The sequence below is a fragment of the Leishmania panamensis genome, assembly GCF_000755165.1.
Source record: "Leishmania panamensis strain MHOM/PA/94/PSC-1 chromosome 16 sequence".
Classification (NCBI taxonomy): Eukaryota; Euglenozoa; class Kinetoplastea; order Trypanosomatida; family Trypanosomatidae; genus Leishmania; species Leishmania panamensis.
The window spans coordinates 624,274-638,999 of NC_025861.1; the positions used below are offsets into that span (position 1 = coordinate 624,274).

At 58.6% G+C, this 14,726-nt stretch overlaps 4 protein-coding genes across 4 annotated transcripts; all 4 read left to right on the plus strand.

Annotated features, from left to right (window-relative positions):
* Positions 1 to 1,563: 1,563 nt before the first annotated feature.
* On the plus strand, positions 1,564 to 4,836 carry LPMP_161520 (hypothetical protein; the record flags this gene model as incomplete). Its single annotated transcript, XM_010699378.1, has 1 exon — positions 1,564 to 4,836. One exon carries the CDS (start codon positions 1,564 to 1,566, stop codon positions 4,834 to 4,836), a length of 3,273 nt encoding a protein of 1,090 aa, XP_010697680.1.
* A 1,202-nt stretch (positions 4,837 to 6,038) lies between these two features.
* LPMP_161530 (hypothetical protein) lies at positions 6,039 to 8,117 on the plus strand (the record flags this gene model as incomplete). Its single annotated transcript, XM_010699379.1, has 1 exon — positions 6,039 to 8,117. One exon carries the CDS (start codon positions 6,039 to 6,041, stop codon positions 8,115 to 8,117), a length of 2,079 nt encoding a protein of 692 aa, XP_010697681.1.
* An 818-nt stretch (positions 8,118 to 8,935) lies between these two features.
* Positions 8,936 to 9,961, plus strand: LPMP_161540 (hypothetical protein; the record flags this gene model as incomplete). The annotated part of the gene is made up of 1 exon (XM_010699380.1): positions 8,936 to 9,961. One exon carries the CDS (start codon positions 8,936 to 8,938, stop codon positions 9,959 to 9,961), a length of 1,026 nt encoding a protein of 341 aa, XP_010697682.1.
* Positions 9,962 to 11,120: 1,159 nt separating this feature from the next.
* Positions 11,121 to 14,381, plus strand: LPMP_161550 (kinesin, putative; the record flags this gene model as incomplete). The annotated part of the gene is made up of 1 exon (XM_010699381.1): positions 11,121 to 14,381. The coding sequence occupies one exon, from the start codon at positions 11,121 to 11,123 to the stop codon at positions 14,379 to 14,381; it is 3,261 nt and encodes a 1,086-aa protein (XP_010697683.1).
* Positions 14,382 to 14,726: the final 345 nt, after the last annotated feature.

Here is a 14,726-nt window from a genome sequence, read left to right on the forward strand (position 1 = left end):
GAGGTGGGGGGGGGGGGGGGGAATGGGCGAGGTGGATAGGAGACTACTGTTGTCGTTGCGAGGTCGTTAAAGGCGGCACAGCACCTCTGTGCGTGGGCGTCAGAACTTGCCTGCACGAGTGTGTATTGTCTCATAGATTGTCTCTCTGAGCCTAATAGTATACGCAGAGCAGTAGTTGGCATTTTTGCTCCTTTTCTTTCATCTGCTGTACATGACCCCCCCGGTTGCATAGAGCTCCATTCAAGCACTGCTATCAAAGCGAGCAGTGGGACTGTGTGTGTGTGCGTCTCTGTTTCTACGTGAGTATATCGCGTCACTTCACGATGCTACGCGTTGTTTGTTGCGCGAGTGAATGGAGAAGCTAAACCAGAGCAGAAGAGAGGGATCAGCAAGGGCGGAAGGAAGTGGAGGCAGTCAACGGGGTGCGAATGAAAGGGGGGGGGGGAGCCACAACCATTCCAAGCCAACATCTTCTTCCAGGGCAGCAGGGTGGGGTCAAAGAAAGGGGGACATGCGCTCTCGACTACGCGCCCCTACTTCCCTCTTTACGCACTTCGCGTGGGGCTAGAAGAGAGATGAGTATCTCTGGCACTCACTGCATTCTCAACTCGTACGAAGTTGGTGCCCCCCTCTCCTCGCTTCTCTCTCGCCCTTATTCCCCCCTTTTCGTACTCTTGAGTTGGGCGCCAACCAAAGGCTCAGCGGTACGCGTACGCGCCTGTTGCCGGGCGACGGGGTGCGTTCTATGTGTACGTGTGTGCGTCCCAACCTTTTGACCCCTCGAACTGTTTAGCTTTGCGGTGGTGGAGCCGACGCATCGCTTGGGAGGGGGAGGCTGCGCAGCTGTAACCCGCGTTCCTCTCTTTTTTTCCCCAATGCACACAATCTCGCTCTACTCTCTCCTCGCCTTCTTCTTTCCTCTCTTCTCAACAATGGCCCACCCACGTTGGCCCCCCTCCCGAATCCCAACTCACACATCGAGGAGCTGCGATTGCCTGGCAGCCTTGCTATCCCCTCTTCACGAGTGCTGCTGTGGAGCTTGATAGCAGCAGCAGTTGCTGGGACCGCCGCTCGGTCGTGACTTCTCTTCTTATATCTTTTTCAGGCTTTGTCACTTCGGCAGCCATGTCGCAAAACCCGCGAATGATTGAGCGCCGTGTGGTGTTCGGCGTGTGCGAGGATGTCAAGGACGGTGTGCACTACCTTGACGAGGACTACATTGTGTGGATTGCTGGCGAGAGTCTTGTGTTGCTCGACACACAACAAGGCACGCAGGAGCTTGTTCTTTGCACGCCCGGATGTGAGAAGGTGACGGCGATGGCTCTGGCCCCCAGTCGCCGCCTCCTGGCAGTGGCCGAGTCGGGCAAGGCTCCACTCGTCGTCATTTACCTTTTCGACCCCACCGCTTCTCCACGCATCAAGCGGCGTTCGGTGCTGCACCTCTCCGACGTCGGCTCCAGCGAGTTTGTCTCGCTCTCCTTCTCCCAGGACGGCCGCTACCTCGTTTCCCTTGGCGGCTTCCCGGAGTGGAAGCTGGTGTACTGGGACGTGGAAAAGCACAGAATGCTTGCCCACAACACGGCACTGGAGAGCGCCATGACAGCCAAGGACAATCGTCACCTCAAGCAGTGCTCCATCTCTCCCTACGATGCTTCCCTTGTCTGCGTAACGGGGCAAGGCTGTGTGAAGTTCTTCTCCTACGCGGACAGCCACCTGTTCCCTGCCTCAGGCGGGGTGGAGGCGCCGGATGTGCACTACCTGGCCCACACCTGGCTAATCGAGGAGGAGAGTCGACTCGTCGTGTCCACCGACAACGGCGACCTCCTGCTCTTTGAGCAGCAGCAGTACAAGCACCCCCTTCCGTTGTCCCCGTCTGACGGCATCGCCATCACGGCGCTGGCGTCCTACACGAAGGGCTTTGTCTGCGGCGGCGACATGGGCCTCATCACGCTCTTCGAGCGGACACTCAGTAAGGAGATGTATCGCAAGGTGCGCACGTTCCGCTTCGCCGCTGACGGGCGGTACGGCGCCGTCACGGACTTGACGACGGCGTCGAAGATCGGCGCCGAGGTGCCGGTTATCCGCGCCTTCACCTTCACCCCACCTCCTGCGGAGGAGCTACTTGCCTTTCTCACGAGTACAAAGCAGATTTACTCACTGAATGTGCCGAACGCCGATTTCACGAAGGCTGAGGACATGATCTTTCAGCCGGTTGGGCAGCCCTTCCACACGGGCGGCATTGTTGCGGTGGACACGTGCGTCCAGCGGCCGCTTGTCGCCACCGCCGGCTGCGACGGAAGCTTGTTTCTGTGGAACAGCATCACCAATGTGGTGGAGATGCGCCATTACTTCCGCGAGGAGATTTTCAGCATGGCAATGCACCCGTCCGGACTGCACATGATCATCGCCTTCACCGACTCACTGCGTGTATTCAACATATACGAGAAGGAATTGTGCGAGTTCAAGCGTCTCAACATCCGCAACTGCACCGTGTGCCGCTTCAGCCATGGTGGGCAGTACTTCGCCGTTGCCAACTCCACCATCATCCACGTGCACTACTTCTACACGTGCGAGCTGCTGGGACACCTGCGCGGGCACAACAGCAAAGTGCGCAGCCTCAGTTTCGTGCCGCCGGATGACACTCGCCTCATCTCGTCCGGTGCCGACGGCGCTGTATTCGAGTTTAGCCTGTGCGACTTTCACAAGGTCCGCGACAGTATCACAAAGGCCATGGCGTACTACTGCGCCGCGGCGGATGTGCACACAGTCTGGGCGGTTGGAAACGATCGGAAGATGCGGCAGATGGACCGAGGCACGATGCTACAGACGATTGAGTACAACCTGCCTGGCGCGTCGATGCGGTGCATGCTGGTGAGTCAGTCACTGAAGCTCCTCTTTGGCGGCTGCGAAGACGGTACCGTGCGTGTGTTCAATACGTACCTTGGGGAAAAGCTCAACGGGCAGGTAGTGGACCGTGGCGGTGGCGGCGCCAGCGCTGGCGGGGTAGGAGGCGGTGGCGACGGTCATCACGGCAACCCACGCACCATAACGGCGCCACGTGACATCATGATCGAGTCGCACACCACACACACCGGCGTCGTCACGGACATCGCCCTTGCGCACGACGGGGGCATGCTTGTCACTGCCGGCGAGGACGGGATGGTAGTCTTTTGGGACGTCGTGGCCCCGCACCACGGCACTGTAAAGCACATCGAGTACACGACAGAGCTCCTCGTCGATCGCCGTGACCTGGAGGCTTCCATGCAGCTCCTACGCAACCTTACCACCCAAGTGAAGGACCTGCAGCAGCGCATGGGGCAGCAGAAGCTGAAGAAGGAGCGGGAACATGAGGAGCAAATCTCTCAACTTGACCGAGAGTACAGGAGTGAAATGCAGAAGCAAAAGTCGGAGATCGCCGTGCTCCAGGCGGCTAAAGGCGAACAGGCCATTCGCTTCACTGAGTTCATGGCGGAGATGGAGCAGAAGTCTGCCCAGGTGCTCCGCCAGACCGAGGAGGACTACCGCTGCAAAATAGAGTCACTAAGCAGTCGTGCCGATCAACTGCGCCACCTCCTTGCCGAGGCAGATGCGGAGCACATACGCCAGAAGGCCCTCTTGCAGGCTGAGGTCGAGAGCCAGCACCAGGCGGACAAGCGACGGCATCAGAGGGAGTTCGAGGCTCTGGATGAGGAGCATCACCGCATTGCGGCAGAGAAGGAGCGCAACGACGCAGAGACGGAGGCGATGTGCGCCATCATTGAGGAGGACAACGACACCGAGATCGTGAAGGCAAAGGAGTACTATGAGAAGCGTCTCCGTGAGCAGGAGGAGGAGACGGCTCTACTGCAGTCGGTCAACAATGCGCTTCTCTCCAAAGTGAACTTGAGCCGTGCTGAGCTGGAGTCCAAGATGGCCGATATCACCGAGAAGCTGCGACAACAGAGGGTGTTAGAGTCGCATATCGACTCGGCCAATCGCGACATTGAGGCCCTAACAAATGAGGTACGTGAGCGAGGGGAGGCGATTGCCGAGAGGGAGCGCCGCATCCAAGACCTGCGCACCAAGAACCAGGAGCTGGAGAAGTTCAAGTTTGTGCTCGAGTACAAGCGCAAGGAGCTCAAGACGCAGATTGAGCCAAAGGACAGCGAGATCAGCGCCTCCAAGCTGAAGCTGGAGCACATGGAGGCAGAGACGAGCCAGTACGAGTCCAGCAATGAACACTTGGTTTTGCAGATCAAGAGCCTGCGGCAGAAGCGAGCGGCCCAGCAGAAAGAGCTCGACGGCATCGCGGCCCGCATAGCCGAGGCCAAGTCGCTTCAGGGCCGCATGTGGGCGGAGATCAGCGATACCTACAACGACTATCGAATGTCGAAGGACAATAAGCGACTCAAGTTGCTGGCGAAGACGCTCTACAAGAACCACACGAGTGGGTGCAGACCAGTCAACCAGCACCAGTTTACATCTGCTCGGACTGCCACAGATGAGGTTAAGGACTATCACCGGGAGCGTGACCATCTGGAGGGAAACCTGGCAAGCCTGAAGAAGAAGATCACCAAGGACGAGGAGAACCATCGCATGGAGAAGCAGCGCATTACAACTGAGAACGTAATCCTTATCAAGGAGATCAACGACCTCCGCAAGGAGGCACGAACGCTGGCTGCAAAGGCCGGCGTGGTGCGTCCCACCGACCCAAACGGCGTCTCTGTGTACGACGAGGAGTACGCGCGGGAGATCAGCGTGCAGCAAGCGGAGATAGGGCGACTGCGCGCGATTGTCCAGCAGCTAGAGGCGCAGCTGAAGGCGAAGGGGCTTCCACTACCCGTCACCGATGCCTAGAATTCGTGGTGGTGATTGAGGACGCATACCCCATGTACCGAAGCACTCTCTTCCATTGCTCTCGTGCGTCTCTTTTTCTTCACTTCCGCCGGACTACCATCACCACCGCCCTGCATTGCTGGCCATTGGTGCTACGATGGCTCTTGCCTCCTCTCTCTGTTCGTTGAACAGGTGCTCGCCTCTGATTTGGAGTCTGAAGGGGGTTGCTAGTGTTCGTGGTGCGCTCCGCGAGGCAGAGGTCTTGTTGCGTTCTTTCTTGTCTCTTGTTTGGTACCGCTTCCCCCCCGTTTTGCTCTCTTGCTCGTGTGTTCGTGATGGTACGAAGGGCCGTTGGGCGAGAGAGGAGAGAAGACTGTATGCACCCCTCCTCTCCCTACTCTTGTTTCGGAGGCTGAGTGAGTGATGTACAGAGCGCCGAAGGTCTGTGTGCGTGTCTCTGCGCTTCAATTATGTAAAGTTACGGCATGTGTCTACCGTCCATCATTCTACATGTTGCCATCTCTCTATAAGATCTAAAACACCCACTCACAACAGCACCACCTACGGCATGAGATGGTGCTGATTGAGGGTACAGTGTTCGAGGTGGAGAAGAGTGAGCGTGTACAGAGAGTTCCCCCGTGAAGGGTAAGAGGTGAAGCTGTGGGGGTGGGGGGGGGAAGGGGGAGGGTGCGGAACACCGAGTTCTGCTTTGCACCCCACCTTCCGTAGTACTGTCGTGTACATTTCTAGCACGTGTACTGTGCACCTACGATCTATCTGAGGAGGTGGGCTCATTTAAGGCTCCTTGCGCATAACGCCGTGCTTCGTGTGCGCATTCGATGTGTGTGCGTGCGTGCGGATCACTGCCGAATCCCTCACTCTCTCCATCTTCCCCCCTCTCTTATTCCTCGTTTGGCATACATCATGTTCTGCATCAAAGCTCTCTCCGTGCGCTATCCCTTTATCTCCCTCTTCTTGTGAGTGCCGCCTTTTCGGCTCTCTGGGTGAGCGATCTCGTGTGTGCACCCCGCCTGCATGTGCACGCGCCACCACTGATCTCGCTCTCCACCCAGAGCGCACAAGCAGACTACTCTCCGTCTCACGCGTTGCGACGAGGGTCACCGCACAAGAGCAAAGAAGGGAGGAAAAACTGCTCAGGTACACCCACACACACATTGGAGAAAGAAGGCTGTACTGAGGGGGGGGGGGGGAAGGGGGGCGCAATGTTTTTCAGCACCGGTCTGCCGCGCTGCTTTGCGTCTCTCGCGGTGGCTTCGGCCTCCAGGTTTATGCAGGCGCACCTAACGACGGAGACGGAGCTTCACCCAGGCGATAGGCCGGCACTATGGATCGATGACACAGCACCTGCAACTAAGACGCTCAAGGAGCACGTTCAGAGTGCGGCGTACAAGGAGCTGCACCGCCCAGCTCTGACCACATCTGCAATGGGGCTCTTCGGTGGAGAGCCTGGCTTTGAAAAGGCGCACCGCGTGTGGGTGGACCCGGACCGGCCGCACATGAAACACGTGTACAATCAAACCCCACTGGCAAAGAACTTGCGCTACACACGGTACGGCTACTTCAAGAGAGACATGCATCTGCTGGATATTGATAAGCTGGTGCGACATGCGCGCCTGCTGCCGACACCGAACCGGCTACTGACTGACTTCCTCTACCAGCGTGTGCCGCTGCCGGACAAGAGCTGCGCGGCAATTCTTCGGTATCAGCGGGACCAGCTGACCCTGGTGGCAGACTGGCAACGCGTGGCGAGCTTCCAGTGTGCGGAAGAGATCTTCGAGCGGATGGTAGTGACGAATATTCCGCCGGTCGACGTCGGGCCCGAGACGCACGCGGAGATGATCCGCTGCTGCGCCGTGTGCGGAGAGTGGGAAAAGGGTTGGAATGTGTACCTGCAGCGTGCGCGAGAGATGGAGGTGGCTGCTGCAGGTGACACAGCCGACGCCTTCACGCTCACCACTTATCTATACGACGCGGTCTTGGAGTTGTGCGTGGCATGCCAGAAGCCGTCGCACGGCTTGGCTATCATAGCGGAGGTCATTCAGCGGCATCTGCGGCCGCGTCCCTCAATGTTGTCCAAGACAATGACGCTGGTCTCGATGGCTGCTGAGGAGCTGCAGAGGACTTTCCCCACCTCGAGTGCGTTTGCATCTGGCGAGACAGCGGAGGCGGGGTCAAATTCATCGAGTGCATCACCGGAGGCTTTGAGTGAAGTGAGCGAAGTGCCGGCTACATGGGAAGCCTACACAGCTCACGGCTTGGACACGTGGTCGCTCTATGACTTCTACTCGCTGAAGCGCAGCAGCGAATGCGTGGAGGCCTACATGCGCATGTGCAGCATGCTAAACATGCCAACCCTCGTTCTCGAGGCGCTCAGCTTTGCTGACGGAGCACAAATTCGTGTCTCGCTGGAGTGCTATCAGTGGGCGCTCTACTCCATCCGCCACGTCCCTGGAATGGGGGACTACATCATCGATGTATTTGCCCAGTTGTCGCAGCGTGGCCTAACGGCGGACTACCTCCTCTTCACGACAGCGTTTCTTGTGTGTGCCACGCAGGCGGACGGCGAGCTGGCGTTGGCTGTGTACGAACAGTTCTACGTGCATAGTGACATCAACCCCACCCCAGAGATGACGTTGTTATTTATACAGGCTTGTACAACGTGCGACACGCCGACAATTCAGATGTACGCCGGCTGCGAGGCGATGGTACAGCGACTTGAAGGGGTGGGCAGCATCGTTGACAACATTCTGCCCATATACGACCAGTGCATCGAGTTGGCAGCGCACGTTGGTGCCGTGAGCAGCGCGTACAGCAGGGTGAAGAAACTTGTCAGCTATGGCAAGCCGCTTACGACGCGCATTCTCAACTCGTTGCTGCTCGCCAATGCACAGTCGACGGAGGGTTCTCTGAGCATGACCTTCGACGTTACTCGGTTGTACTCCTTGTTGGGCATCCCCTTCAATGATGATACGTTGACGTGTCTGCGCATGTGCCAGGATGCTCATGGCACCTCCGCTGAGGTGGACTCGTTTGCTGCCGCTATCGAAGCCGCGCAGGCCGCCGCGCTGTCCGGGACGCTCGGCGAGGACGCCGAGACGGAGATTGTCGACACGCCGCCTCATCTCCTTCGTCAACTGAAGACGGTGTGGCACCTGCGACCGCGTGACACGATGCTGCGTCGCTTCGGCCAGCACATGAAGCCGAGGGGTCGTGAGGATGTGGGCAGCATGCTGGGCAGCACCATTCCCTTTGGCCGGTCACCAGGCGAGCGAGCGGTCTAGGATCAGGGTAGGGATCCTTATCCTCGTTACGACGCGACAGGTTACTGTCCTATGTTCACCACTGGCTGTAGCAGCACAGAGCGCACAACAAGCAGAGAGGGCGACCCACTGTGGGGTGTTCTCACCCGGTTACGATTGCAGGTGTATGGAGGCACCCCCCTGCGCGCTGTGGACTCTCTTCACAGTTTTGATTCTTCGCCCCCCCCCCCCTCTTCCTCTCCCCCGCTCATCGCGTCTGTAAGTGGGCGAGGGTGAGTAGTTGCCTGTGCTCGTGCGTGAGGCCCGCTGTTCGCCTGTTTTTGCTTTCACCACTCTCGTCGTTAAACTGCCGTTCGTGTGGGCGGCGGTTGCGTAAGTCCCGCTTTATTTGAGTTGCCTTCTCCCTCCCCCTTTCTACTGCCCTTATTCATCGAACCAGCCGCGCTGCTTTGGTGGGATCGGCGGCGGCATCGCCCGCAGTGGCACCGTTTAACTCGCTCGTCTTAAAACAGGGCGGGAATGGACGAGGTGACGTTGGGAGGGGGGGGGCAAATGTCTTCCGCCCGGCCTCCGTGAAATCGCGCACGGCATGTAATGTATGTGCGTGTGTTCCTCCCCGTCTGCTGCTGGATACGCTGGCAACTCTCCATATTCAACCTCGCCTCTCTTCTTTGCCTCTTGCTCACTCAATTCCCTTCCGACCAGTGCCATGCCTCCCTTACAGCCTCCCTCCCTCGTTGCGTCATCCCTCTTTGGCTGTACTTCCCCACTTTCGCAGAGACCCTTCCACTAAAGAAGCAGCAGCGACATTGAACACCAGAAGAAGGGGTAAAGAGGAGATGCTGCGCTGGGATTGGCCGCAGACGTGGAGCCTTGAGAACAGAGAGGCAATTCGGGTGGCCCTTGAGACATGCATACGGGGTGCCATGGCGAAGGGGGAGAGCAAAGTGGTCCGCGGCCTCGTTCACGTGGAGCTGCCGGAGATTGGGAGCACACCACCGCAGGTAATGCTGACTGGCATCCGCGAGCTGTCGTTGGAACACACGGCGCTTATGGTGAAGGTGCGCTACGACGGCGAGTTTTCCCTCAAGTTGCGCGGACTGCAGGTGAACATCGACACCGTCGGTGCTAACTCGACGTTGAGCAGCGACCTCAATCTCGCAATGCCCTTCTACTGCCCGCTGGAGATGACTCTGAGCGACATCCACGTGGACGGGGTGGCCTCCATTGAGGTGTTCCAGGAGATCGCGGATGTGGCTAATAGCGAGGATGCATCGTTGCTAAGTCCAGATTTTACGATGGACCTTATCGGCTCGTCGCGCACCGGCGGTGCAGCGTCGCTTTCGCTGCTCAACCGAGTGCCGCGCAGTGCACCCTCACCTCTCCTCTCAGCGGTCCAGTCGAGCGTGGGTCGCAGTGCACGCACCGGTGGGTACCCGAGCTCTGGCTACGGCGTGCTGCTCGGTGCCGGTGGACGGCGAACGATGCGTCCGCCAGCGCAGGCTCAGGGCGGGCACGCGCCCGTTGCCCCTCTTGCCTTCACCTCCCCAAACAACAACTCTTTTACGACGACAGATGCCTCGGTGGCGGGTAGCAGCGGGACGCGCAGCAGTGCAGGTCTTTGGGCGGCGCCGAGCCAGCCGCGCCACTCCCTCATCGACTTGGCGAGCAAACGCGCCGTTGTGAAAAAGCGCCGCATCAAGGTGCAGCTCTTTGGCGACCCTATCAAGCGCTACAAGGTCGAGTCGAACCTCGTGGCGGTACCGGGTGCCGGAAAGAAGGTGGAGGCGCACATTCAGGACATACTTGCACCTCTCATCGAGCGCCTAATGGCAGAGGGTGTCACGATCGAGCTCAGCCCGTGAGCGCGTAGGTGGACGTGTCGTGCGTGTGTGCGCCTACGCGCGTGTGTCAGGGTGGTGCTTCCACGTCGTGGCCCATGCTGCGTAGTTGGCGACCCTCTTCTTTCCCCTCCTTTCTGCTCTTTACTGTCGCTGAAACGCCGCTGTGAATGCTGTGCTGCGTGGACGACAGGATAAAATGTACCGCGCAGTGCAACGCAGCTCCGTCACAGCTCCTCCCCCCTCTTCTTGGCCCTCGCTCTCAGTCTACTTTGTTGTGGTGCTCTCTGTTCCTCTTTTACTGTACGCGTGTGATTTGTGTCTCCGCGCGTGGCCCTCTCGTCCTCCCCCTCAGTCGGAGACGCGGCTGCCCGAGTGACAACACGCAACCCGGGGTGCTTTTAAAGAGACAGGCACCGTGTCCAAGAGGGTTACCCACACTCCTCATTTTCCCTCCTCCCCCCGTGTGCGCTATCGCTGGATGGTGGCGCAAATGTAAGGGGAAAAGGGAGGACGCAGGTGGCTGAGGGCAGCAGCGGGACTCATGTGGACGGTGTGCGGATCGCATCTTCGTCTTCGACGCTCTTTTCGTCTCCCCTACCTCTCTTCTCCATCACTTCTGGCAGCGAGAGAGGAACGATGCAGGCCGAACAACCTTTAAGTGGGCGCTCTTCGGCAACCTGATACTAACGCATACCATGACTTGATCGCTCGACAGTGTTTCTTTCCCTCACCTCTCTGTCCTTCTCCCCGGCTCTTTCCTTTCTCTACCCTGCCCACCGCTGCCACAGCAGGCGTCCACTAGAGGAGGTGAAGCAATACCCTTTCTGGCACCGTGCAAAACACCCTACAGCGTGTCGCTTGTCCCGAAGCGCATCTTAGAGTGCTGCAGGCAATCTTTGGTCATTGTTAGGACTGTTGTCGTTATCGTGGCTGCTGCTGCTGCTGCTGCTGCTGCTCTTTTCGCTCATTTCATGCCTCCGCACACGAATAGGCGAGCACATACGTGTACGTCTTCGTTACTTCTCATTTCGTCTTTGCGCCTCCTCGGCAGGACAACACACGCATACACTTCAGCACAAACCCACGCGGTGTGCGGCGAGGCCCCTGCCCAGCCGCTTCGCTTTCTCCCCCTTTCTTTACACGCACACATAAGAGCGTGCTTAGTCTTCATTGAAAAGCCATGACCATGGCAGGCGGCGGCCATTGTGAGATGGCGCGAGTGACGGTCTCGGTGCGTGTGAGACCAAAGCTTGCGCATGCGCTGAACCCTCTCCAGCAGAGTGAGCGCTACGAGGAAGTCGTTTGCATTCCCTCCTCTGACACGTCGCTGCGGTTCACAGACTGCCGTGCGACCAAAGACACCCGACACCTGCACTTCGCCTACGATCGCGTGTTTGACATGGACGCGACACAGGAGGACGTGTACGAGGAGGCGGCACTCGACTGCGTGGAGGGTGTACTGGCTGGCGCAAACGGTTCCATTCTCACATACGGGCAAACCGGTAGCGGAAAGACCTTCACGGTGCTGGGTAAGACGACCACCATCCATGACGGTACAGAGGCCGTGCAGGCCGTCGGCGCTGAAACAGGACTGCTCTTGCGCTGCATTGAGGACATGTTGTGCTTCGCTGAGCGCATGCGCGCCAAGTGTGAGCGCCACGTTGTGCTTGGTATGACCGCCTTTGAAATCTACATGGACAAGATTCGAGACTTGCTACACGAGAGGGTGGATAGGCAGCCGCTGCAGCCCATCATGACGAGAGACACCTTATACCTGCCGCACCTCACGCATGTGCCACTGCGCACGTTACGGGACGCGTGCCACGTGTACGAGAGAGCGGCAGCGCGCCGTGTGCAGAGGGTGACATCTGCGAACGACACCTCCTCTCGTTCGCATGCCTTCTTCACGGTTGAGGTGTTTCAGACCCCTATTACACCGACCTGCCCGTCTTCACCGGACCTGGCTGAGTGCTGCGCGCTACGGGAGGCACAGTGGGTAGCACTGACGGCAGTGGAGCAGACGCGGAGAGGGCCTCGGCCACTGCGCAGTGAGTGCTTTGAGGGTGCCGCGAACGCGCTACTCGGCACACGCGCTGTACCCGTCATGTACAGCACACTGACGGTGGCAGACCTAGCAGGCAGTGAGAAAGCAAAGCACGCTGGGGTGCACGGCACCGGATTTGATGAACTGCGATGCATCAACGCCTCCCTCACCGCACTCGGCAATGTTGTTCATCACCTCTTCCACGGCACGCCACACATTCCATACCGGGACAACAAGCTCACGATGATGCTGCGCGATACGTTTGCGGCTCCCCGTGCGCAGGTGGTACTCTTCGTGAATGTGAGTCCAACGGCCGTGACCTGTGAGGAGACGCTCTCGTCGCTCTACTTTGCTGACAAGATAAAGGGCATGGCGGTTCCTGCTACCGACTCCGCGTCGCTCCGGCATGGCGCGCTCCAGTCAGCGTACTTGCAGTCCCTTCGCATCCACGACGTTCTCCTCTCTGAGGCACGTATCTTTCAGGCTCAACAGATGTACGCGGCGGGGCATCTTTATCGAATGTCTGCAGCAGTGTCGCAGCACCCTCTTTTTCAGCTGTTGTTTCACATCCCATTGACTAGTGGCACGGACAAAGAAGCGCACATGAATCGTTTGTGCGCGCACCTACGAGAGCAACGGGTGCACGAAGGGAGCCCTGAAGCTCGCATGGACAGCCTCATCGAAGCGGAACGGGAGGAGCTCTGCAGGGACATGGTGAGGGAGTACAGTCAGCGCTGCGCGGAGGCGGACGCACAAACCACCGCCGTTGACGAGGCGAGTACCCATCTACGTGCCCAGCTCTCTTGTGATGCGTCTGCCCTACGCCAGTGTCTCGCGAAAGCGGAGGAGTCTACCGTGGCCATTGCGGCAAGACGGTGTGGGCTGACTGAGCTCAGGAGGACAAAATTAGAGGAACTGCAGCTTTTGCGTGATTCCGTGGAGGCGTTGGACGAGGGCGAAGTGGGCGTGGTAGACGCGTGCGAAGTGGGTGCCAACGACCAGGTGAATACAGCAGCCTTCGAGCAGGAGAGGGTCACTTACACGAAAGCGCTAGAGCTCACGCAGCTTCATCTCACGCTCTTGGAGCTCATGGCTCCGTGCGCTACTCCCTTACCATCTGCGCAGACAGAAGGTGAGTCGGCTGCTGACCATTGTCTACGGAACTCCACATCATGCAATCGCAGTGACATGTCGTTCACGACAGCGGCCTCGACCACTTCCAAGTCTGTCTCAGTTGAGGCGTGGTTGCGAGGCGCCGTACTGGTGATGGCAGGTAACGCTGTGGAGCAATCTTCAAGGAAGCACCCGGGGAAGCAGCAGCGGCAGACGAGGCGTCAGTTGGTCTCTCTATCGAAGTCACTCAACATCTTTAGCAACGTCACCAACCCCAATGGAGGCATATATTCCCTTCACAAGTACTGGTGTGTGTACCGTAGGCGCGAGAGGACAGATAGGGAGGAGACCGACGCCAATGCCTGTGCCATCGCCTCCGATGCGGCTGAGAAGGACACCAGCAGCATGGCCCGCCAGCGCTCCTCTTTTGACGACCCCGCGCTCCTGACACGGGTAATGGCTCACATGTACATGGGTACCTCTCTCATGAAACTTGACCGCTATGGCCGCCCAAACGCGCGTTGGTTCTACCTTTCGCAGAGAGACAACCGTCTGCTGCTGTGCTGGGATGAGTCGCGTCGCGTGCTGGGGCTAACAGGGGTTGGCCATGTGAGCTTAGATGCGGTGGTGAAGATTACGTTGGGCCGCTCTTCACCTGGCTTTCGTAAGTACGCCACCCGCGCCTACAAGGACCAAGTCGGCGACTTCTACACCTCCTTCACTCTCACCTATCTCACCCGCGCAAGTGGGCGGAATTTGAAGTTTGTGGATGTCATGTGCCCTGATCAGGCAGAGATGGAGACGTGGGTTGTCGGTCTCGCTCAAAGGACTGGCGTTTTTCCGTGCTTTGAAGACGTATGCCAGCCTGTCGGGTCAGGGAATGGGGGCGAGGAAGAGGCAGCGGTTACGGGCGGCACCGTTGTCGCTGTCGAGAATACCGATGCCGCCGCAGCAAGACAGGCGCAGAAAGAGCTCTCTGCCACCGAGAAGGTGTTGTGCAGTAGCTGGCACATTCCTGCTCAGACGATGCTGCGCGCTCGGCGAGAGATTGAGACACGTCGACAGCGCCACCAGTCTAGCCGGCTGCGCCTGAGCCCTAGTGAGCTGCGCGACCTGACGGCCCTCGACATCTTCAGAGCGAGTGCATTGTGGCAGCACCTTTACCGGGAAGGCAGTGTGGTGAATTCGTTCAAGGAGCTGCATTGCTACGTATCTGATCAGTCTATGTCGGCAGAGCCGGCGCCTGGATTGCTTCCTCGAGCGACGTCCCTCCGTATTGCCTGACAGCTATCCACGTCGCATGAGAGAGCTCTGAGCGTGTATCGGGGAGGATGCTAACGAGTGAAGAGGGGCGGAGGCGTGGCGTCCGTATTGTCCTCCTCCATCCGCTGTCGGCCTCCCAAAGTGAGGCTTCTGCGTGTGTCTCGGCACGCCTTCCTCACCGCCTTCATTTCTCCTAATTTGCTGTTTTCACGCTCGCGAGGTGCATAGACGCCTCCGATTGATATTGCAGTGGTGCTGCCTCGTTGGTGCGTGTATGTGTGTCTCTCCCCTCGTCACTCCTCCTCGTAGGTTTTCTCGATACATCCACACCCACCGACGCGACTTCCTAAGGTGAGTGCTCTGTAC